This window comes from Schistocerca cancellata, chromosome 4 (genome assembly GCF_023864275.1).
Source record: "Schistocerca cancellata isolate TAMUIC-IGC-003103 chromosome 4, iqSchCanc2.1, whole genome shotgun sequence".
Classification (NCBI taxonomy): Eukaryota; Metazoa; Arthropoda; class Insecta; order Orthoptera; family Acrididae; genus Schistocerca; species Schistocerca cancellata.
The window spans coordinates 530,576,722-530,603,216 of record NC_064629.1 but is presented as its reverse complement, the minus strand read 5'-3'; the positions used below and the strand labels follow the sequence as shown (position 1 = coordinate 530,603,216).

General features: G+C 43.2%; 1 protein-coding gene across 1 annotated transcript in view; it reads left to right on the top strand.

Moving 5' to 3' along the window:
- Positions 1-26,049, top strand: part of LOC126183604 (homeotic protein female sterile) — a 543,174-nt gene extending 517,125 nt beyond the window's left edge. Inside the window, exons 6-7 of the mRNA XM_049925715.1 lie at positions 9,469-9,831; positions 21,004-26,049. Coding sequence (XP_049781672.1) covers positions 9,469-9,831; positions 21,004-21,429 — 789 coding nt within the window. The 3' untranslated portion in view covers positions 21,430-26,049. The remainder of the gene's footprint in view (positions 1-9,468; positions 9,832-21,003) is intronic.
- Positions 26,050-26,495: the final 446 nt, after the last annotated feature.

Here is a 26,495-nt window from a genome sequence, read left to right as displayed (position 1 = left end):
CCTATAATAGCCTGTCTCCTGCCATGTGTCTCCAGCTCCCTTTCTGTTGACGATTTTGCCATCTTTTGCAGTTCTCCACGGACCTGTCTCACCGAGCGGCGTCTTCAGCGATGTCTTGATCGTCTTTACTCGTGCCGCATCGACAATGGCCTTCGTTTTTCCCCTGACAAAACCGTCTAAATGAATTTCTGGCGGTGCAAATGGTTTCTCCCACCACCTGTACATCTTGGGCCTGTTGCTCTTCCATTCGTTTAAACTACGAAATTCCTGTGGCTCATATTCAATAGGAAACACTCTTAGTCCTCCCATGTGTCTTACCTGGCAGCTCGCTGTATGTGGTCCCTCAAAGTCCTGCGTGTCCTCAATGATACTTCCCAGGGTGCAGATCGAACAACCTTCCTCTGTTTGTACCGGTCCCTTGTCCGTTCAAAACTGGACTATGAGTGCTTTGTTTACGAGTCTGCACGTCTGTCCCTCTTACGCCGTCTGAACACTATTCACCATCGTGGCGTCAGTTTGGCCACTGGCGCCTTTTACACTAGACCGGTTGAGAATCTGTATGCTGAATCTCCTGAACTACCACTGTCCTACCACAGTGACTTTTTCGTCAGCAGGTACGCATGCCGTTTATCTGCGACGCGTGGCTATCCATCCTATGCCTTCTTCTTCGATGATTCCTTTGATCACTAGTATGGGGCACGTCCCTCTTCTCTGTTACATCCTGGAGTCCGCTTTCGGCACTTGCTACGGCGGTTTAACTTCACACTACCTGCAACTTTCCCGGTGGGTGTGAACCCTTCACCACCTTGGCTTCGTGAAGCGGCCCATGTTAACCTTTGCCTTTAATCGCTTCCTAAGGACGCTACTCCAGCCTCGCTCTATCGCATTCAGTTTCACGACCTTCGCATGGAACTTCGCGATAGTACCTTTGTATACACTGACGGCTCTCGGACTGACCGTGGGGTCGGGTGTGCCTTCGTCATTGGTACCCGTGTCTTTCGATATCGGCCTTCGGTACACTGCTCAGTATTTACAGCCGAGCCCTTCGCCCTGTATCAGGCCACAGAGTTTATCCGGCGACACAGACTTTTAAATTGTGTCCTCTGCTCAGGCTCACTCAGCACCCTTCAAAGTGTATGTGCGCTGTACACCACCCATCGCTTAGTGCGGTGGGTCCAGGAAAACTGTCAATTGCTCACTCTTGGTGGAGCCAGTGGGATGTTTCTGTGGGTTCCTGGTCATGTCGGTCTGTCAGGAAACGTGGCTGCTGACGCTGCTGCCAAGGTTGCAGTTCTTGCACCTCAGCCCGCTAGTTCCTATATTCCCTCTGATGATCTCTGTATTACTGTCTGTCAGGAGGTGCTGTCCCTTTGGCATGGCCAGTGCTTCTCCTGTCACGGGAATAAGCTCAGGCTTATTAAGCCTCTCCCAGCGGCTTGGCTGACCACCTCTCGGCCATCCCGACAGGAGGAGACCATTTTAACTAGGCTGCGTATTGGGCAGTGCCTTCTTAGCCATCGTCATTTGATAAGTGGCGCTACCCCACCACTTTGTACACATTGCGCCCAAGTTTTAACTGTCCGCCACTCCCTGACCGTTTACGTATCCGCTTGGCTTTGTCGTCTGAGTTATCGGCCGTTTTAGCAAATGACGCGTGAGTTGTCAACCGCGTTTTACTTTTTATCCACCAAAGCAATATGGTGAAGGCCATTTAATTTTTAGTTTGGACCTCTGTTTCTGTATGGTATCATTTTAGCCCTTTCTCTAAGTGCTTGTTTTTAACTGTCTCCTGTTATGTAAATTGGGATTGATGTATAGTCGTTTTTTAACACGTCTCTGTCTTCGTGTTCTATAGTTTTGATTTGGGCGCGTAAAACCCCAGTTGTTTTTTGCTCCCTAAAGCAGAACAAAACCAAACCAAATAGTCATAGTGATTGTTCAAAAACTTACAAACCTGTTCCCAGAGCTGCGATTTGTATAGAGTGCGGACTGTTTCATTGCATCAGTACTAGCGTAAGGAACAAATGTTGGTGGTAGATCCCAAGACAAAAACCAGCAGGAAATACGTAAAGTGGCCTCGAAAGCCTCAACAATATTTTGAGAGAGTGTAGTTTGTGTTTGATTTGTATTACTATTTTGCTTTGAGGTATGTAACATTCATATTTTCAGTACAGTCATTTAATTGAATGTGAATATTACACGTTAGGTTATGTGATACAATATTGGGACTTGGTTCCCAGTGAAACCTGTCACGCTACAGTAACGGCCATTCGTCGGGTCAGGATTTTTAGTGGACATGAGGCAGAACAGGAGAGGTGGTGACGTTGCTGGTGCAGGAGGCCACGCTTGGGAGCTGGTGTGGATGACTGTCATATGCCCTAAGTTCTCAGTGAAACATCGTTGTTGGGAAACATATTTGTTACTTGTGGTTTTACAGTACAGATTTTCTTGTCTGTAAAGGCGGAAGGCTTGCTGATTTGCACACTGTAGTGTGACAGACTGCGGACTTACGTCAGCTGCGGCCCTCCTACAGGTCAGGACACAGCGGGTATGTCGTGCGGGTAGCTAGAAAGGAGTCTGTAGGCGCAAACCCATTTTGGCTCACCGACAGCTAGAGCTCTCGAAGAAGATGTGTCCTTAAGCAGGTGCCAACACCATACCACGAATGGTGGGTGTCGCGAAGGTGGAGGTCTAGGGCATAAATCAGCAACACAGCATACAGCCAGTGAGGTGGTACTACGTACACCCATGGAGGTGGTCCTCACGTATCTTGCCCAACAGGTTGTCGGCAGTAGGTGGCAGTCAGTTGGTATGCCGGCCGGGGTGGCCGAGCTATTCTAGGTGCTACAGTCTGGAACCGCGCGACCGCTACGGATGTAGCCTGCCTCGGGCATGGATGTGTGTGATGTCCTTAGGTTAGTTAGGTTTAAGTAGATCTAAGTTCTAGGGGACTGATGACCTCAGAAGTTAAGTCCCATAGTGCTCAGAGCCATTTTCAGTTGGTATGGTCCTTAACTGGAGAAAGGCCCAGGCTCAACGACGTCTTCAATTTCGGTGGTGACCAAACAGCAGAGTCAGCTTGCAGCAGTTAAGTTCCACTACAGCCGGTTGGATTTGGTCTCTTCGTAGTTGGCAGCACAACAAGATTCGCCAACCAAGTTATCCTGTAACTGCAAAAAAGTCATTTCGTCGGAATCAGTGATGCAGATAAGACGACCAGACACTGAGACTCCTGAAAAGTTTGTACTTAGGCTGGGCATAACGTCATCGCAGCCAGCGATGCGGTCAATTGGCCTCATTATCTGGAGATGTCAGCGAACTTTTCCCCACAGTGGTTTCTCATTTATGCATTTATTATCCGTTCCCCTTGCCATCGCGTTTTCCGTCAGTGCTGGGACATCGTGGAGTAGCTGAGCTCGGAGGTTACGTGTTACGGCTCTGTAATGCAAGGCCCGCAGAATCATGGATTAGATTACGTCATACTACACTGCCTGGACTAATTGATTACGGTTCGGTGTGGAATTGTATTATGAGCGGCGCCCTGCCTTCTGCAATGTTGCACTCTGTGTGCCCACAAATATCGGATGTGTGACACGATATGAGCCGGATCTGATTTCCTGCCGTCTGTGCTAAGCAATAACTTTAATAATTTATATACACACCTCTAGGAGCTTGACCTTCTGTGCAACACTACTGTGGTCTTTATTTACTGTATATCCTCAATTCATGGTAGCAAAAGATAAGGTTCTGATATGAATTCAAAACACAACTTCCAAAAGACTGTATTGTATCAGTGGAATCAACAAGCTTGTATTGTTGCGACAAACATGTCTGAAGAATAAAAAAAAAATGGAATTTGCATGATACACACTGAGATGACAAGTCATGGGATAGCAATATGCGCATATGCAGACAGCGGTAGTATCGGGTACATAAGGTATAAAAGGGCAGTGCATTGGAGGGGCTATCATTTGTACTCACGTAATTGATGTGCGCAGGTTCCCAACGTGATTATGGGCGCACGACGGGAATAAACAGACTCTGAACACTGAATAGTAGTTAGACCTAGATGCATGGGACATTTCATATTGGAAACCGTTAGAGAATTCAATATTCCACGATCCACAGTGTAAAGAGTGTCCCGAGAATACCAAATTTCATTCAACACGTCTTATCACGGACAACGCAGTGGCCGACGGCCTTCACTTAACGACCGAGAGCAACGGCGTTTGTGTAAAGTTATCAGTGCTAATAGACAAGCAACACTGCTTGAAATAACCGTAGAAATCAATGTGGGACGAACGACAGACGCCGCTAGGATAATACAGTGAAATTTAGTGTTAATGGGCTATGGTAGCAGAGGACCGACACGAGTGCCTTTGCTAACAGCACGACATCGTTTGCAGCGCCTCTCCTGGGCTCGTGTGCAAAATTGGTTGGACCCTAGACGTCTGGAAAACAGTGGCCTGGTCAAATGAGTCCCGATTTCAGTTGGTAAGAGGTGATGGTAGGGTTCGAGTGTGGCGCAGACCCCCACGAAGCCATGGATCCATGTTGTCAAAAAGGCACGGTGGAACATGCTGGTGCCTCCATAATGGTGTGAGCTGTGTTTACATGGAATGGACTGGGACCTCTGGTCCAACCAAACCGTTCATTGATTGGAAAAGATTATGTTTGGCCATTCATGGACTCCATGTTCTCAAGCAACGATGGAATTTTTATCTCTGACAATGCGTAATGTTACCAGGCCACAATTGTTCACGATTGGCTTGAAGAACATTCTGGACAATAAGAGCGTGATTTTGACACCCAGATCCCCCAACATAAATGCCATAGGACATCTATGAGACATATTGGAGAGGTCGGTTCGTGTACAAAATTCTGCACCGGCAACACTTTCTCAATTATGGACGCCTATAGAGGCAGCATGGCTCAATATTTCTGCTGGAGATTGTTAACGAATTGTTGAATCCATGCCACGTCGAGTTGCTGCACTACGCCGGGAAAAAGAAGGTACGACACGGTATTAAGTATTATCGCATGATTTTTGTCACCCCTTTGTATTGTATCAATGGAATCAGAAAAGACTGCACTGTTCTTACAGGTATGTCTAGGGGAAAAAAACAGAGTTCGCGCGATATAAAATATTTGGTTAGGGTCGAAGAATTTGTTGTAAGGTGACTAAGGTGACATAATAGACTTTATTCGATAATCGGTTATGAAATTATATCACACAGGGCAGGTGCACCTCGCTAAGTACACCGTTGGCGCCATACATTTATCTCTTCCTTGATTTTAACATTTGCAGGCAATTTTCCTCAGTTACTGCTTCAATAACACCATATCATATAGATATGAAAAAACTTCTTTGCAGCTGAATGTTTTATTTGTGTGTAGAAAACACGTGTCGCCTATTTACACTAGATATCTTCGGTGGTCTCCAATATAAACAAAATTATTTAATTATACATATTTTGTTCGAAGATCTGTAGTGATTCTTAACAGCTCATTTAAATTACTTAACTATTTACAAATATGTGGAGATGTTTGTACACTCATATTCATTATGTCCTTTCCGCGTTCTTTGTATGTACTAGACGTACATAGCAGAGATTTCTTCCAATTTGTAGACCAGAGTTAAACATTTCACTGCAGAGAACCTGCAGGCTGAGGCTTTTAAAACTGTTTGTCGGAGTATTTGGTGAAATACAAATCGGATTAAAAAAAGTGGCAATAAACGTTGTTCACCTCGAAAAGGGACGTCTATTAACAAAACGCTCGATCCCCTTGCACAACCCCCGGGGGTGAGAGGGGGGGGGGTGACTTTGAAATCTTAAATAAGAACCCCTATTTTTATTGCAGATTTGGATTCTCCGTGAAAAAATATGTAGCTTTTGTATGCGACATTTCTTTCGTTTCATGATAGATGGCGCTATAATCGGCAGACATGGAAATGAGGTGATAATTGTTGCAAAACGGTACTATCTCAAACAAATACATATCCGATTAAGACGAAGTACTTCCACAATCGAATGAAGCACAGGCCGTGATTACGCGCTCAGTCCGCGGTCAGACTGTGAATGTTACTTAAATGATTCGGAATGTACACATGTCGCCGCAATTGTCCCACGATGTTAACGACTGCAGAGAGGGTCGATATCATTGCCACGTACTTTGAGGCTCATAGAAATGTTGACGAAGCCCGTCAAAGGTATGCTATTCTGTTCCCCGATAGGAATGTCCCGTCTGCAACGACATTTTGCAGTAGTATCCACCTGTTTACTGAAACGGGAAGTCTTAAACATAGAGAAAGTGTCAGACTGCGACCTTTGACCAACGAAAATAACATAGTGAATGTTTTAGCTGCGGTTGCTGCAAATCCTCACATCAATTCTCGACAAATTGTGCGAGGTTCAGGAATTTCGCAAAGAAGTGTTCTGCGTATACTGCATGCACACAAATGGCATCCATTTCATTTATCACTGCATCAAGAACTGCATGGTGATGATTTTCACAATCGCCTTTATTTCTGCAAATGGATACAGGAACAATTGGCAGTCAATGATAATTTCATTTCACAGATACTTTTCACCGCTGAATCAAATTTTACGACTCGTGGTCAAGTGAATCGATGTAATATCCATTATTGGTCAGTGGAGAATCCCCATTGGGTAAGGCAAGTTGAACATCAACGTTTGGCGCGGTATTTTAGGTACGCAGGTAATTGGCCTATACTTCATAGAAGATAATCTGACTGGTCAAATGTACAGCGACATTGTGGGTAATGTCTTACCCACACTAATGGACGATGTTCCATTTCAAACGAGACTGGATATGTGGTTTCAACACGATGGATGCCCAACGCATTATTTACGACTTGCTCGAGAAGTTTTTAGTCAAAACTATCCAGGTCGATGGATTGGACGAGGATGTCCTCAGACGTGGCCCGCACGTTCACCAGATTTGACTTCTGCCGACTTTTTCCTGAGGGGATGGCTAAAAGATTGTTTATATGGATGTAACAACAAAACCCAGAGACATGCGGCAGCGGATTCGCAATGAAGGTGCAAGCATTTGTGCAGACATACTAATACATGTCGGATTGTCGTTCACGCGCTGGCTTGCAATGTGCATTAGAAACAACGAACAACATTTCGAACATTTGCTGCATTGAAACAGTTGCGACAGACAAGGGGACGCAGAGTAATCAAGCACCCCGTGACAGTGGGAGGCAAGGGGACTCACCAAAATCAAGCACCCCGAAGGGAACACATCATTGCTACGTTCACGTCGTTGTCCCTGGGTAACGCTAAATGTAGTCTAAGAATGCATTGCGGGAGGGTAGACGGTGCCACATGATAGCATTTCCCCAAATATCAAATAATGTACTTTGCTTTTCGTAATCGGATGTGTATTTTTGTGAGATATTACCGCTTTGCAAACAACTGTGACCCCATATTCATGTGTACTGATTACAGCGACATCTGTCAATAAATGAAACGGAAGTTAAATATTGCCGGCCGTTGTGACCGAGCGGTTCTAGGCGCTTCAGTCCGGATCCACGCTGCTGCTACGGTCGCAGGTTCGAATCCTGTCTCGGGCATGGATGTGTGTGCTGTCCTTAGGTTAGTTAGGTTTAAGTACACTACTGGGATTAAAATTGCTACACCACGAAGAGGACGTGCTACAGACGCGAAATTTAACCGACAAGAAGACGATATTGTAATATACAAATGATTAGCTTTTCAGAGCATTCACACAAGGCTGGCGCCGGTGGCGACACCAACAACGTCCTGACATGAGGAAAGTTTCCAACCGATTTCTCATACACAAACAGCAGTTGACCGGCGTTGCCTGGTGAAACGTTGTTGTGATGCCTCGTGTAAGGAGGAGAAACGCGTACCATCACGTTTCCGACTTCGATAAAGGTCGGATTGTAAACTATCGCGACTGCGGTTTATCGTACGGCGACATTGCTGCTCGCGTTGATCGAGATCCAATGACTGTTAGCAGAATATGGAATCGTTGGGTTCAGGAGGGTAATACGGAACGCAGTGCTGGATCCCAACGGCCTTGTATCACTAGCAGTCGAGATGACAGGCATCTTATCCGCATGGCTGTAACAGATCGTGCAGCCACGTCTCGATCCCTGAGTCAACAGATGGCGACGTTTGCAAGACAACAACCATCTGCACGAACAGTTCGACGACGTTTGCAGCAGCATGGACTGTTTACAGCACCATGATGGTCGCATCCGTGTTTGGCGACATCGAGGAGAACGCACATTGGAAGCATGTATTCGTCATCGCCATACTGGCGCATCACCCGGCGTGATGGTATGGGGTGCCATTGGTTACACGTCTCGGTCACCTCTTGTTCGCATTGATGGCACTTTGAACAGTGGACGTTATATTTCAGATGTGTTACGACCCGTGGCTCTACCCTTCATTCGATCCCTGCGAAACCCTACATTTCAGCAGGATAATGCACGACCGCATGTTGGAGGCCCTTTGCGGGCCTTTCTGGATACAGAAAATGTTCGACTGCTGTCCTGGCCAGCACATTCTCCAGATCTCTCACCAACTGAAAACGTCTGGTCAATGGCCGAGCAACTGGCTCGTCACAATACGCCAGTCACTACACTTGATGAACTGTGGTATCGTGTTGAAGCTGCATGGGCAGCTGTACCTGTACACGCTATCCAAGCTCTGTCTGGCTCAATGCCCAGGCTTATCAAGGCCGTTATTACGGCCAGAGGTGGTTGTTCTGGGTACTGATTTCTCAGGATCTGTGCACCCAAATTGCGTGAAAATGTAATCACATGTTAGTTGTAGTATAATGTATTTGTCCGATGAATACCCGTTTACCATCTGCATTTCTTCTTGGTGTAGCAATTTTAATGGCCAGATGACTGATGACCTCGCATGATAAGTCCCATAGTGCTCGGAGCCATTTGAACCGTTTGAAAGTTACATATTTTTTCACGGAGAATCCAAATCTGCAATAAAAAATAGGAGTTCCTGTTTAAGATTCCAAAGTCACCCGCACTCCCACCCCTGGAGGTGGTGCATAGGACCGAGCGTTATGTTAATTGATGTCCCTCTTCGAGGTGAACAACGTTTATCACCACTTTTTTTAGTCCGATGTGTATATCGCCTCACTCTGTATATTGTAGCACACTGCACGTGTCCTTGATCACATGCCTTAGGGCTGACTGTGAGGGATCATGGCAGCTGTAGGTGGTGTGCGTAGAGTAGGGCGCTGGGGTGACGATGGAGGGAGGGTGCGTGTTGTTGCACTGTGTGCGTGTTGGTGCACTGTGCGTGTGCGTGTGCGTGTGCGAGAGAGAGAGAGAGAGAGAGAGAGAGAGAGAGAGAGAGAGAGAGAGGTGTGTTTGAATACTTCCTAATGGTAAACCGTGAATTGGTTGGAACAGTGAGATGCAAAGCGCAGTCTGGGGTGTTGCAGGTGCTGCGCTCCCGATTGGCAGACGCCGGGCTGGACTGCTGCGAGTCACCCCCGCCAGGGGAGGCTTCGACGAACCTGGATTCGCTCAATGACAGTGACAGCGCCGTCATCATGGAGGAGGGCGACGGCGAGACGAGCTCCGCGCACGGCCACGGCCACGGCCACGGGCCGTCTGCGCACGCGCACGGCCACGGCCACGGGCAGGTCGGCGCCGGCCACGCGTGGCACCACGGCCGCTACGCCGGCCGCAGCGGCGGCGCCGTCGCCGTCGTGCGCAGCGTCTCCGACGCCCTCGAGCAGCCCAAGTACCCGTCGCTGCGCCGCTCCAACGGCTTCCTGCGCCGCCCGGAGATCCTCGAGACTGTGAGTGCCCTCTGCGCAGCTAATAAAATAGCCTCGTCATCTGTATTACTAAGCCGATATCCCGGAACACTCTAACAGCTGCAGGTTGCCTATCTAACGGCTTCCAGAGTGAAAAAACTTTGATTTTCCATATTTCGTGAAACTGTTGAAGGATTTTAAAAATTTAATGTGGTGCAATAATTCAGGGTGTACCAATAAGAATCATCCGATTTTGCACGTCTCTGTTTCTCAAACTAACAAACGTATACAACGAATTTTATTTTTTGACGAAGGGGAAACTCAAAGATTTTTTCATGCCTTTTCATAGGTGTTCAACATGTCCCCCTCGAGATGCACGGCATATGTTAATGCGGTATTCAAATTGCTCCCACATTGCAGCGAGCATGTCTTGAGCTACAGCTTCCACAGCTGCTGTTATGCAATGTCTCAGGTCTTTCATTGTTGTTGGTAACGGAGGCACATAAACAGAGGCTTTGATACCCCCCCCCCCCCACACACACACACACACACACACACACAAGAAAGAATCACATTCAGTCCGGTCCGGTGACCTTGGAGGCCAGTAATGTAAGGCTGAGTCATTTGGTCCCGTGCGACCTATCCATCGTTTAGTAATCCTTTGATTTAAAAATTCCCGCACTTCCTGACGCCAGTGTGGCGGTGCCCCATCCTGCTGGTAAACGAAGTCGTTCGAATCAGTCTCCAACTGTGGGAAAAGAAAGTTCTCAAGCATATCGAGGTATGTGCTTCCTGTAACAGTGTTCTCGGCCAAGAAAAATGGACCGTACACCTTTTCCCGTGAAACTGCGAAAAACACATTACATTTTGGAGAGTCCCTCTCATGTTGTACAACTTAACGTGATTGTTCCGTGCCCCATATTCTCACATTATAACGGTCCACTTTTCCATTTAAATGGAATGTTGCCTCGTCACTAAATACTTAGAGTGGAAGAAAACTTTCATCCTCCACCTTACCAAGAAAGATTTATAGAACCCCACACGTTGTTGTTTGCCACCTTCACGAAGAGCTTGCAGTAGCTGAATTTTGAATGGTGTCATACGTAAACGTCAACACAACACACGCCAGATGGACATCGGGGGCATGTTGAGCAGTCTAGCTGCACGGCGAACGGATTTCTGCGGACTCCTCGTGAAACTATGGCGGATGCGTTTGACATCTGCGTCAGGCACTCCGGGACGGTCCGGCGGTTTGCCTTTACAGAAATAACCTGTCTCTCGGAATTGTTCATGCCATCGTCTAATGCTCTGTGCTGCAGGAAGATTCACACCGTACCTAGTACGAAAGCCAGGCTGAACAGTTATTACTGTGCAAAACGTAGAACACAAAACGCTTTCTGTTGTCCCGACACCATTTTTACTAGAAATGAAGTGGGCGCACACTGCTGCTACCTAGCAGGAACCACGTAAAACTCGAAAGTTTGCTCTTTCCAAAAGTACATTGTTCACGCACATATCTCACATAACAAAATAGTTATGACTTTTTTAAATCGGATAATTCTTTTTGATACACCCTGTATACTCAGGAAGAAACATAATCTTATTTTACAACTTTAACGCAATACGACAAGTATTGCAATTAGAAACAGTTTGTCTAGAGGCAGCACAACTAACGACGTGCAAATACCAGGACTTTGTTCATACAGTATTCGGGAATGAGACCACTTCACGACTTCCATCAAACGTTACACACAATTCTAAACATTTATGAAACTTTTTCTCGCTCACACCCCCCCACATAGCCTCCAGCGCCTCTCCTGGGCTCGTGGTCATGTCGGTTGAACCCTATACGACTGGAAAACAGTGGCCTTACCAGAGGAGTCCCGATTTCAGTTGGTAAGAGCTGATGGTAGGGTTGGAGTGTGGCGCAGACCGCACGGAGCCATGGACCCAAGTTGTCAACAAGGCGTGGCGTAAGCTGGTTATGGCTCCATAACATTGTGGGTTGTGTTTACATGGAACCATCTGGGTCTTCTGACCAACTGAACCGATCATTGACCGGAAATAGGTATGTTCGGCTACTTGGAGACCATTTGGAGCCATTCATGTACTTCTTGTTCGGCAAACAACGATGTAATGTCACTTGTCCACAATTGTTTGCAATTGGTCTGAAGAACATCCTGGACAATTCGAGCGAATGATTTGGCCACGTAGCCGGCCGAAGTGGCCGCGCGGTTCTGGCGCTGCAGTCTGGAACCGCGAGACCGCCACGGTCGCAGGTTCGAATCCTGCCTCGGGCATGGATGTGTGTGATGTCCTTAGGTTAGTTAGGTTTAGCTAGTTCTAAGTTCTAGGGGACTAATGACCTCAGCAGTTGAGTCCCATAGTCCTCAGAGCCATTTGAGCCATTTGGCCACGTAGATCGCCCGACGTGAATCCCATAGAAGGCAGTGCGTGGACAAAACCTGCACCAGCAACACTTTCGCAATTATGGACGGCTATAGGGGCAACATGGCTCAATATTTCAGCAGGGGACTTCCAACGACATGTTGACTCCATGCCATGTCGAGCTGCTGTACTACACCAGACAAAAGGAGCTCCGTATTAGGAGGTATCCATGACTTTTGTCACCTAAGTGTATGTATATATCACTGGATGTACCTGCAAAATTGTATTGTTTTACGACACATAGTTCATGAGATATGATGCCATGAACATTGAGATGCGTGAAAAACTAGCTACTTTTTTATGCAGCACGAATTAGCCAGACTAGATTCATCCAGTGTCTTACAATGAGAGCACTTAACGACCTCCAACAAACTTTACGCAACATTGTAAATATTTAACACAGTGACCCATTTGTAATCAGACAGTTCAATCCTTCTTATACATGGGAGTTAGATTCTTTAAGGAGTCGGGTGTTTACTGGTTTACCATCATTTGGCGACCCGCCCGGAATGCGCGCACGCTATCTCGCCGCTTTGCCGCTTCTAGGATTCAGGGAGGCGCGAAGGGCCCGAATCGAACCCGCCCGGTGGATTAACGACGAGGGCGGGTGTGCCGGCCAGCCTGGATGTGGTTTGTAGGAGGTTTCCCACATACGACTAGGTTAATTCCATGTTGATACCCAAGTTCCGCCTAAGTTACGCGATTCACAAAAATTTCGAAAATTTTCTCAAACATTGACATGGGCTAACACGAGACGCAGACAGATAATTTTTACAAATTCCTTCCCGGAAGGGGAAGGGGGGATGGAGGGGGAAGGGCCTTCGGTCACCCTCTGCCACTAACATAGCCAAATCGAGAATAACTAACCAGAATGACAGGCCAGGAGAAAGATGATTTATCGCTACAGGACGCAAGGTGCGTGATTACCGGGCGGTTCTCAATTCGCTGACATGTGTCGCCAGGATCAAACAAGGGACTGAATCTACGTATGTACTTACGTACGGGGGTCAGTCTAAGAGTAAAGATCGTTTTGCTATGACAAGCCGCGCAATTATCCTCCCACCCCCGCCTCTGTGTCATTGACCTTCCTAATCGTTGGCGCCACTATGAAGCGAACAGCAACAGTAAGTCACTGTTTATTTGTGCGATTTTAAAAGTGTGAAAAACTAGCGATCCAGCCAAATGTGAAGTTCGTACTTCAGCACGGTTTCTGAATGCGAAAAAAGCGTGCCCTTTCGAAATTTACAGAGAGATGGCTCAAATGGCTCTGAGCACTATGGGACTTAACATCTCAGGTCATCAGTCCCCTATAACTTAGAACTACTTAAACCTAACTAAGCTAAGGACATCACACACATCCATGCCTGAGGCAGGATTCAAACCTGCGACCGTAGCGGTCGCGCGGTTCCAGACTGTAGCGCCTAGAACCGCTCGGCCACTCCGGCCGACTTTACAGAGAGATATCGGAAGTTTATGGACATGTGTCGAACGAAGCTTCAGTTCGAAAATGGTACATCAGTTTTAATGGCGCAAGAACGAATATTCATGATGAATGAAATTTCACGATCAGTTCTTTGCCAAATTATTACTGGTTGTTCAGGCTGTAGGCAGCTGCACAAATATTCCTCACACAGCATTACAAGAATGGTGAAGAGTCTTTGAACCAAATCTTTACTGGTGACGAAACCTGGGTTTCGTATGAAAGTCCATAAACAAAATGCCAGTCAAAGAACTGGTATCTTTCACTAACCGCAACAAAATAAAACATGCAAATTCTGAACGCTAAGAAGATTAGGCCACAGTGGTTTGGTATCGACCTGATGCCTAGAGGAGAGACTATACATGCACTGGCCCACTGTCACACCATTTCCGTTTTCTCTTTATTTTCTTGGAGCATATAGACAACAGAATGTTCAGCAACACTAGTACTGAAACAGAGGATGACAGACTAAAGGCCGAAATACTAAATGTCTTTTTCCAAATCTGTTTCACAGAGGAAGACTGCACTGTAGTTCCTTCTCTAGATTGTCGTACAGATGACAAAATGGTAGATATCGAAATAGACGACAGAGGGATACAGAAACAATTAAAATCGCTCAAAAGAGGAAAGGCCGCTGGACCTGATGGGATACCAGTTCGATTTTACACAGAGTACGCGAAGGAACTTGCCCCTTCTTGCAGCGGTGTACCGTAGGTCTCTAGAAGAGCGTAGCGTTCCAAAGGATTGGAGAAGGGCACAGGTCATCTGCGTTTTAAAGAAGGGACGTCGAACAGATGTGCAGAGCTATAGACCTATATCTCTAACGTCGATCAGTTGTAGAATTTTGGAACACGTATTATGTTCGAGTATAATGACTTTTCTGGAGACTAGAAATCTACTTTGTAGGAATCAGCATGGGTTTCGAAAAAGACGGTCGTGTGAAACCCAGCTCGTGCTATTCGTCCACGAGACTCACAGGACCATAGACACGGGTTCACAGGTAGATGCCGTGTTTCTTGACTTCCGCAAGGCGTTCGATACAGTTCCCCACAGTCGTTTAATGAACAAAGTAAGAGCATATGGACTATCAGACCAATTGTGTGATTGGATTGAAGAGTTCCTAGGTAACAGAACGCAGCATGTTATTCTCAATGGAGAGAAGTCTTCCGAAGTAAGAGTGATTTCAGGTGTGCCGCAGGGGAGTGTCATAGGACCGTTGTTATTCACAATATATATAAATGACCTTGTGGATGACATCGGAAGTTCACTGAGGCTTTTCGAAGACGATTCTGTGGTGTATCGAGAGGTTGTAACAATCGAAAATTGTACTGAAATGCAAGAGGATCTGCAGCGAATTGACGCATGGTGCAGGGAATGGCAATTGAATCTCAATGTAGACAAGTGTAATGTGCTGCGATTACATAGAAAGATAGATTCCTTATCATTTAGCTACAAAATAGCAGGTCAGCAACTGGAAGCAGTTAATTCCATAAATTATCTGGGAGTATACATTAGGAGTGATTTAAAATGGAATGATCATATAAAGTTGATCGTCGGTAAAGCAGATGCCAGACTGAGATTCATTGGAAGAATCCTAAGGAAATGCAATTCGAAAACAAAGGAAGTAGGTTACAGTACGTTTGTTCGCACACTGCTTGAATACTGCTCAGCAGTGTGGGATCCGTACCAGATTGGGTTGATAGAAGAGTCAGAGAAGATCCAACGGAGAGCAGCGCGCTTCGTTACAGGATCATTTAGTAATCGCGAAAGCGTTACGGAGATGATAGATAAACTCCAGTGGAAGACTCGGCAGGAGAGACGCTCAGTAGCTCGGTACGGGCTTTTGTTAAAGTTTCGAGAACATACCTTCACCGAGGAGTCAAGCAGTATATTGCTCCCCCCTACGTATATCTCGTGAAGAGACCATGAGGATAAAATCAGAGATTAGAGCCCACACAGAAGCATACCGACAATCCTTCTTTCCACGAACAATACGAGACTGGAATAGAAGGGAGATCCGATAGAGGTACTCAGGGTACCCTCCGTCACACACCGTCAGGTGGCTTACGGAGTATGGATGTAGATGTAGAACACTGTGAAACAAGAAGAGTAAAAAATAGTATACTGGTAGTGATATGTGGATGACAAAATTTCTCTAATAGATGAAACACAAAGGAGAAGAGCTACACAATAATATCAGCACAGTACACTACAAACGCACTTCACAATGGAAGCTGAATAAAACAAGAAATAAAATTTCCTGGACCTCAAAATAACACGACACAACAACCAAACCGAATTTTCTCTCTACAGAAAACACACAACCACCAGCACTGTTATCCATAACACATCCAATCACCCAACAACATACAAACATACCAGTTTTAGACACATGCTCCATATGTTAAACATAACAAGTCTCAAGTCTCAAAACCACACATGAAAACTAAAAATAATCACATAAATTGTTATTGATAATGAACACAAAACAGACACCAAGAGCAAGCACAGCGACAAAATAAAAGTGAAAGATAGTCAAAGTGGCCACTCACGCAGTGCACAACTAGCGACAGAGAAAACAGAGGCGGAGGACACACACAACACAACACAACATACCATACTACATCTGAAAAGCAAACAGTACACACTAACACAATATAGTAGTACAGAACTGTAAACATAATGAAGGGGCAAGGGATTCCAACAGCATACAGAACAAAAAACACAAAAAAGAAGGCTAAGAGCAGAAAATAGTACTCCAAACAAATTAAGCAATGCAGGAATATACCAACTCACGTGCAACTCCTGTCAAACTCAATATACAGGCGAAACAAGCTGTAATTTATGATTAAGTTATATAAAACTCCTGAGAGCTACAAAGAGTGACAGCTCGCATGCCACTTCGAAGCTATCTCTACGTTGTGAAACAGGGTAGCATACACGGTGAATTAACGTTAACAACACATTCGCACGCTCTACCTCCCACATTCCCCAGCGTATAATGACGTAGAACTCATCAGAATTTCCGCTGCAGCATTCAAAATTCGCGCGACACGCGATACATCACGACAAAGAAACAAGGCGTAATATCTGAATTGCTGTCAAAGTGAAAGTTACGCTTGTTCCGTTCTCTTAGGAGCAACGTTGATCGGATAACGCCTATAAATGATATAAAACGTTATCGTTCAAAATTGTCTCAACACAGTCGCAGACTTAATTTTCATGACACACACGTTTTCAAGTTCGTTGTTTTATATTTGTTAATGATAGCTCCTCATGTCTTTTGCAGAAGACACGCTGTATGTCTAAAAACTACAACAAACACAGAAATATGAAGTGATTATAATAGTAAAAAGGTAGTGTAAGAATATTCGCACACGTATCTGGAAGCTAACAGTGCGACATATAAAAATGATTTTCGTTGTATAATGTAACGATGTTAATTTTCACGTTTTAGAATAAAGGAACCAGCTGAAGATAGTGGCATTTTGCCTAGATTAGTTTGGATAATTAAAACAGTGTTTTCATCAAGGTGGATCTACAGTCCCATAATGTTTTACCCGGACACGGACCATCAAAAGAAGAGTTCAAGTTGCGGTGAATAGTTAGGAAGTGTTATCCATTTACTAATAGGTTTCCCCTAGTATTCACTGAACAAGTGTGCAGTTTATATGAATGAGCCAATAATCCATTAAGATATGTATAGAGATGGCAGAGTTGGAATTCCGAGACACCTGCACAGAGTTCGCGAACAGCAGATCAGCCTTACCGCCCTTTCTTGAGCTAAGAATATTCTTGGTGAGTGCTTAGAGTTGCCGCAAAATATAACACCATGGGGGATAATAGAGAGGAAGCAAGCAAAGTAAACTAACTTTTGTGTTTCATTGTTATAAACAGGAATCATTCTTATATCGAAGAAAATAGCATTCAGTTTCTGTACAAGATCTTGAACTTTATATTTCAAGAAATACTTCCATCTACCCTCAGTCCTGAGAATTTAAAATGATCAGTTACACTGACCGACTGACCACCTTGTGACAAAGTTTCGCTTTTCCAAGAGTTCGTTGTTAGTAACCTGGTACGTTGAGATACATTGCGCGTCCGTATAGCATATACACTATCTGATTACAAGTATCGGGACATCGTATGTAATGCGGAATTGGTCAATAGATGTCACGAGAGGCGGACCCGCCAATATATAAAGAGGCGGGGAGTACTGCATTAATAATAGAGGAGCATCCGCGGCTCGTGGTCTTGCGGTAGCGTTCTCGCTTCCCGTGCACGGGGTCTCGGGTTCGATTCCCGGCGGGATTAGGGATTTTCTCTGCCTCGAGATGACTGGCTGTTGTGTGTCTTTCATCATCATTTCATCCTCATTCACTCGGAAGTCACCGTAGTGGCGTTAAAAAACTTGTGGAGCGGCGGCCGAACCGCCCCGCGAGGGGTCTCCCGGCCACCAATGCCATACGCTCATCATCATTATTATTATTATTATTATTATTATTATTATTATTATTATTAATAGAGAAGCAGTAACTGCCGAATGGGTCGATCGGGAGATCAGTGTGCTCGGACTACTCATTGCATGTCACCTGAGTAACATATCCAGCAAGGATATTTCAACCCTTCTGCAGTTACCCAAGTTGGTGATGGTGATTCTGAAATGGAAACACCAGTCAACAACGACAGGTAAACCAAGATCCGGCAAACCTCATGTACTGACAGACAGGGATCATCGAGGCAGTGCCGAGTGTCGTAAAAGAAAAATAAACCACATGAAATCAGCGGAAGGAATAACTCTTGAGTTCCAAAGTTCTACCAGCGTAGGGCGTTAAAAATGTCTGGTGTGCAATCGTCGATCAGCTCCTTGTAAGCCACACATTTCTGTGGTGAGTACTAAGTGACACTTGAAACTGATGTAAAGGGAAACTCTACTAGACATTAAACGACAGGAAACTAGTGTGCGGAATGATGAATCACGCTATATCCTGTCGCAATCCGATGGAATTCCTTGCGTTTTTGTGAATGCCGGAAAAACATTACCTACTATTATGTGTTGCGCCAACAGTGAAGAACGGAGGAGGAGGAGGAGGGAGGTGGGGTTACGGTATGAGAGTGTTCTTCATGCTCAGGTTCTTGTCCCTTGTTTGTATCGGCAGGGTAGTGCAACTTCTCATAAGACAGCACCTGCGAGGAAATAGTTTGTGGACAATAACTTTCATGAAATTGCCTGGCCTACCCAGAGTCCCGAGCTGAACCAAATGGAACACCATTGGGACAAGAAAGAGCGTCGGTTTCGCTCCAGAGTATAGCGTCCAACATCACTACATTCTATGCTTATCGCTGTTGAGGAGAAATTGGATGACGTTCCTCCACAGAGATTCACATATCATTGAATGTGGACCTCAACCCCCCGCCCCCTCCAGGAAGGTCCAAACTTTCATGAAAGGAAGTCTGCACACACCCCATATTACAATCCACTAATAGGTGTCTGGATACTTTTGAACATTTAATATACGAGGGTTGGAACTTAAATAGTGGCAACTATTTATTCACAATCGATACAAAAGAGTTAAATGTTTGCACCTGTTACTGTCCTTCAAGGCCGGCCGCTATGGCCGAGCGGTTCTAGGCGTTTCAGTCTGGAACCGCGCTGCTGCTACGGTCGCAGGTTTTAATCCTGCCTCTGGCATGGATGTGTGTGATGTCCTTAGGTTGTGTTGTTGTGGTCTTCAGTCCTGAGACTGGTTTGATGCAGCTCTCCATGCTACTCTATCCTGTGCAAGCTTCTTCATCTCCCAGTACCTACTGCAGCCTACATCCTTCTGAATCTGCTTAGTGTATTCATCTCTTGGTCTCCCTCTACGATTTTTACCCTCCACGCTGCTCTCCAATACTAAATTGGTGATCCCTCCATGTCTCAGAACATGTCCTACCAACCGATCCCTTCTTCTTGTCAAGTTGTGCCACTAACTCCTCTTCTCCCCAATTCTATTCAATACCTCCTCATTAGTTATGTGATCTACCCATCTAATCTTCAGCATTCTTCTGTAGCATCACATTTCGAAAGCTTCTATTCTCTTCTTGTCTAAGCTATTTATCGTCCACGTTTCACTTCCATACATGGCTACACTCCATACAAATACTTAAAGAAACGACTTCCTGACATTTCAATCTATACTCGATGTTAACAAATTTTTCTTCTTCTGAAACGCTTTCCTTTCCATTGGCAGTCTACATTTTATATCCTCTCTACTTCGACCATCATCAGTTATTTTGCTCCCCAAATAGCAAAACTCCTTTACTACTTTAAGTATCTCGTTTCCTAATCTAATTCCCTCGGCATAACCCGATTTAATTCGACTACATTCCATTACCTTCGTTTTGCTTTTGTTGATGCTCATCTTATATCCTCCTTTCAAGACACTGTCCATTCCGTTCAACTGCTCTTCCAAGTCCTTTGCTGTCTCTGACAGAATTGCAATGTCATCGGCGAACCTCAAAGTTTTTATTTCTTCTCCATGGATTTTAATACCTACTCCGAATTTTTCTTTTGTTTCCTTCACTGCTTGCTCAATATAGAGATTGAATAACATCGGGGAGAGGCTACAACCCTGTCTCACTCCCTTCCCAACCACCGCTTCCCTTTGATGTCCCTCGACTCTTATAACTGCCATCTGTTTTCTGTACAAATTGTAAATAGCTTTTCGCCCCCTGTATTTTACCCCTGCCACCTTCAGAATTTGAAGGAGAGTATTCCAATCAACATAGTCAAAAGCTTTCTCTAAGTCTACAAATGCTAGAAACGTAGGTTTGCCTTTCCTTAATCTAGCATCTAAGATAAGCCGTAGGGTCAGTATTTCCTCACGTGTTCCAACATTTCTACGGAATCCAAACTGATCTTCCCCGAGGTCGGCTTCTACTAGTTTTTCCATTCGTCTGTTGAGGTCATCGGTCCCCTAGAACTCAGAACTACTTCAACCTAGCTAACCTAAGGACATCACACACATCCATGCCCGAGGCAGGATTCGCACCTGCGACCGTAGCGGTCGTGCCGTTCCAGACTGTAACGCCTAGAACCGCTCGGCCGGCCTTTGGAGGACAGTAACAGGTGCAAACATATAACTCTTTTGTATCGGTTCTGAATAAATAGTTGCCACTATTTAAGTTCCACCCTCGTATATACATAGGCACTCAATAGTGTCTCTTACTGAGTGATTAAACATTGCTGCGCAACCTACTCTAAAATACTTGACAGATTTTTAGATGCACTTTTACAATTGCAGGTATACAGCGTTGAAGAAGATGGAGAGGGAGAGCAGACGAACTCGCCATCACCATCAGCATCGGCCTCGGCCTCAGTATCAGGGGCACAGGCGGCTGACAGCAGCTCCTCAGCTGACAATGCTGCGTCAGGGCCTGAAGACGCTCCAGATGAAGACGCGTGCAGCGGCAGGCTGCAAGCACTCTACGGCAGCTTCGAGCGGCTGCACGAAAGTCCTCCGACGCCGCAGTCTCCACACCACCGAGTCATGACAACTTACAATCGTGTTATGAGCAACCACAGATCAGTAACAAAGCCCAAGGATGTCAAGTACAAACGAATAAATAAAGCAAAGTCAAAATCTCTGGAGGAACTTCGCGGTCGTCTGCGAAACTGGGTTGATAAAGGCAACAAGCTGGCAGTTTCATTAGACCAATCGTATGCGTGATGGCGGGGGAAATTGTAGGTGATTATAAATTGCCTGAAGTTACAAGAAAAAAAAGTCTGCAGCATGCTTCATTTGTGAATTTGGCACATTTGGAGCTGCATTATCAGTATATGCTTTAGCGAGCTGTGAGACTGCAATATGGATGATGTTGTTTCTTGAGGAATTGCTGCAATATTTTACCTACTCCTCCCTCATATAAGTGACTTTGTGAATGTTACAGTTCAAAGAACTGAAGTTCTGCAATTGCACTTTAAATGAAGTAGAGGCACGTATTTGAAAATTTGGGGGTTTCGACACTGATAGAGACTGGATTCGATAACAGAATGGTGAAACGTCTATGAAAATAGCTATATCAAAAATGTGCCAGCTATTTTGATGCAGTTGTCTGTTTTTCATCTGTTATTTGATTGGTGATGACACCCTTACTTGGACTATACTGCTTGCTTGTGTCTGTCAGTACCTCAGAAACTATTCAACCAGGTGTAATACCTCCAAAAACATTATTGGTAAGATGGATGGTTTCTGTTTCCTTTTCAGGAGGGGGAGTTGTAGGAATTAACATGTCTGGAATTTATTGATGTTTGTGTGTATTAAATACTTACAGACTCGAGTAGATTGTACTTTTGTTAACATTTTTGTACATAATAGTTTAATTTAAAGCAGGAATGCGTAAAATTCCTCCTTCCTTTATTATCATTGTTTGTAATTACTGTTGTAACCTTACACTTGGAGCTATTGTCTACCTGTTCATATCAAGGATGAATCTGAACATTTTTCCCCAGTGGTAATATCATTCTCGGAACTACTGTGTTATCTTTTTCGTGTCTACTGACTGATAATCGTGTAGGTCTTCCTTCTCCAAAAAAAAAAAAAAAAAAAGAATCTTTAAAATTTCGATACTAAAATAGCCAAAAAGAAAGTCATGTTTCTTGATGTAGTATTGTACCAATAATATTTCAAATCAAAGATTTATGGTTCCAGACAGTTGTCAACCAATTATGTGACTGCTGTATCAAACTATTCAAGCAAATGGTGCACTGAGAAACCTTTTGCATTAGATGTAACACCTTACAGTTATTATCGAAAGTGAGTCTTAGTCATCTACATAAAGAAGATGGTGGAATCAGTTTGCATTAGTCAAAACTGTTATTATATAATTGTGCACCTATATATAAACTAATACTGTTAATTTGACTGTATTGTGAGCCTATAAGTGAAGTGCATATAAATGTAGTTGATACTTCCTGCTAGTTCTGCTTTTAGACAGATATGATGCAATAGAAAAAGCAAAGGACCATATAACCAGTGATAGGATCTTTACCAGTACAGTGACACTGCAAGATAGAAGAGCACCTGTTTTGCAAAATACTGTGCTGCCATATCTGGAAGCATGAGAAGACTTGCTGTTGGTGCATATCTATAATATTATGTATGTTTCTTCGCTAAAGTGATGTAAAGCAGTTTCCATGAAGTTCTGATTTTCATCCAGTGCAGTGTTCAGCATGAGTTTCTGATACAATCCTGCTTATAAAATAGCATAGCATACTCATGATTATAGTTAGGACTACAGTGACATTGATTTGGTCTTTTATGTGATTTTGGAGGGATCATCACTCAGCCATTACTGATATTTTTTCTACTGTGCATGTCTTCTCTCAATGATAATATTCCTTGAAATTTTCTAGACAACTATTCATATTTTGCATTTTTTATGACAAAGATGATATGTTTCACAGTTTCTGTTGGAATTAAAGTGAAACTATCATGTGCCACTTTTTATACCTGTTTTCATCTATAACTGCTCCATGTACATGATAGTATCTGGTTCAAAGAAGGGCTACACACTGCTAGTTTAAATCTACAAACTAATCGTCTGCTGAAACACTTCCTTTTATTCTAAAATAAAATGTTACTACCTGTATGTAGAGGTAATGTGATAACTAACCAAATTTCCATGTTGTTTCTAGCATAGCAAATGCACCTTTCATGTAAGCTGTGAACGGTTTTGTACTCATCAGCACCAATATTACCATGAGCACTGCCAGATTTGTATAATCACAGATTAGCCATTCACTGAACATATTTTCTGCCTGCACCACCTTATAAATTTTATTTTAAATTCATGTTGTAATAATAAAAATTTCAGGAATTACTCATTTTGAGAATTATGTACTAATATATTTCTCAATGAACTACTTGTCTATAATATGGGTATTGAGACTTCACCAATTCTGATATTACCTATGTTCATCTCAAATAGTAACTGCTCCAAAAATTCTCACATATTTGGCACAATGTAAACACAAGTGATACATGCAAGTGACTACCGTAGTATGTCAGATGAATGTTGATGTGATGCCTGGTGAAGAACATTAGTTCTGCCTGAAAGGCAAAAGACAGCAATAGTCCTTAAAACTCCACAATTTCTCTTTCAAAAAAGCTATTTACTACACGTGATACTAAACTGCTTACAATGTTGGTCACCATCCACTTCCAGCTCCCTCCCTACAATTTTCAACATTGCTTGACACAAGTCAAATCAGTATTCCCAGGAGACAGTGTAGACTGCATGATAGCTAAATCTTTCCTCTGCATTTATAAAATGCTGTAAGCTAACAAAATTAGGTTTTTAAATTATTGTAAGTGAAACTGAACATGCACCACTCAAAAAATAAATAATTTTTCAATTTTTTTTACTGAAGATTACTGTCAAATACCATGCAGGCAAGGCCATCAAAATCTTTAACAAAATACTTAAGGGAAGTTTGGTGCAACCTCTTTTTGCTATCCTTTCCATTTGTGTAAGCATCTGAACGTCTGAGAACCATTTCTACAGCAAGGAATGTTTAATTTACAATTAACAGTTTCACATTTCAGATGATTTTGAGTATGTAAAAATATAACAAAATGATATGACAATATGTTCACTGGATGTCTAAAACCATTGACTTTTACAAATATCACTAGGCAGATGCTCCTATTACATCATGACCAGCATTTAACAGCACAAAAATTTTATTTTACAACTGTAGTTCCAATGCTACTGTAAGTACAGGTGATGCTGTTCTGCCATTATGCAAATACTTTCTGAGTAAGAGATACTTATTTCTGAAATGGGTAGAATAAAACCATACTGATTGTTCACAACAACACGTGCTTCGCATTTTTTTAGCATTTACTTTTAAAATTAACTTTCTCACTAAATACATACCAGAAATTAACATGCTGCTCTTAATATTTTCAAATATGTCCTTGAGTTTATTTGGTTTGAATACCTGTAAATAGGTTAATATCTGCTAACTTTTTTGAGAGCCTCATCTCAATCATTTTTGTTATACATATGGTTGTAAAATTGAGGAACACTATTGCTGAGCTTTGAACATGAAATTTAATAAAGACAAAATTAACATTTGCAGTAAGAGATCTTTTTGGCTTGAGATGTATTATACAGAAGAACTATGAAGGTTTATGTCAGGAGGAGACATGTAATTTGTACAGCAATTGTCAACTGAATAATAGATTTTGTTTCAGGAAAGTCATAGCACTGAATACAATTGAAAAATAAAATTTCAGTTAGTAACACTGTGCTGGAATGAAGACTGGATATCGTAATCCAGTAGATAATTTGTCCAGCTTAATGGCCTATGTATGCTGCCAAAGAACTGCTTCAACAGAAGTATTTCAAATATGTATGATGTATTATCCAGAGCCTTAATCCCCCCTTTCCCATCACCAGTATTTAACAGTATTGGCCTCATCCACTATTTTAATAAGTGTATTTAAGATTGAAATATTTTAAAATCCAATCATGTAATCATTTGTAAGTGGGTAAAGAGAAATGTGATAAAATGTGGCTGACACTTACATCTTGCTACTTTATTAAGAGTGTCAAAGTGTGCAACTGCAGTATTTGTTATCTCCCTAGTCTCCAGAAAACAACTAATGTGGCAGATGAATTGATGCATGGCATTTTAAAAAGCACATATGTTGTGCACAAAATTTACTATATCAATTTAATAATTATAAATGCATATACTAGATCAGACTGAATTAAAATGATAAATATATTTCTTTCTGAAATTATACATTATATAACCAATAAATGGTTGTTTCCTAATGTAGCTTGCCCAGAATATCAACAAAAGTAAGCATTCATGAAATGTTTTAATATTTTTGAATTGATAAAGTGTACTTCATTTGTGATTCAAATTATTTGAAATACCCTGTTTTTGTACAAAAGTTAAAAATTAATCCTTTGTTATGATTAGTTAATTTTTAAATATATCTGTTCTTGTTAAAAGGCACTTGTGCCAGCTGAATGCAGCCACAGACACTTATTTTGTTTGTCACTTCTGATTACAAAACTGATATCTACAAAGCAGTTAGGTTTTAAACTCAAAGTGACAGTTGTTGTTCCTTCTGTAGCTGTAGCCAATTACTGAGAATATGGTTTACTGATTGTTAGAAAATTATTTCATTAATATATTTAAGATCAGTACCATTTGCTGTATAACTTAGTCAGTTTGAATGGGATTCCCTGAAAATTCATTATAAAGAATATGTGATTGTGCAGGTTTTCTTCACTGTAATGTGTATGAGATATATAATAAAATCTCTCAAATCTCCTTAATGAATTGAAGAAATGGTGTTCATTTAAGAAAGTTCTTAAATGTGAAACCCATGTGGTTTGTTCTAACTGCTTCACTCCTCCTAATTCACACCATACCTTGTTCCACTTTGACACTGTTTTCACTAATATGATATGGTGGGCTATTTCTCTCCACTGAAAAACTGTTTACAGAAGGCAAGAAGTGTTATTGCTGTTGTAGAATTATGTGTTTGAGCATCCAATCTATTAGAGTAAAATTTAAACCTGACAGGAAGAGAAGGAATTTATAGTGCCTCAAGAAGATTAGTCAGTGTAATGAAACATTTTCAGCAGTTACATGAAAGGTACTGTGCATGGTCTTCCATGCATGGAAGAGCTTTTTGATGTCTTGCGGGCATGTCTCACCACGAGCTGTTTCACGTGGAATGGCGATTTCTACGAACAGCTGGAAGGCGTC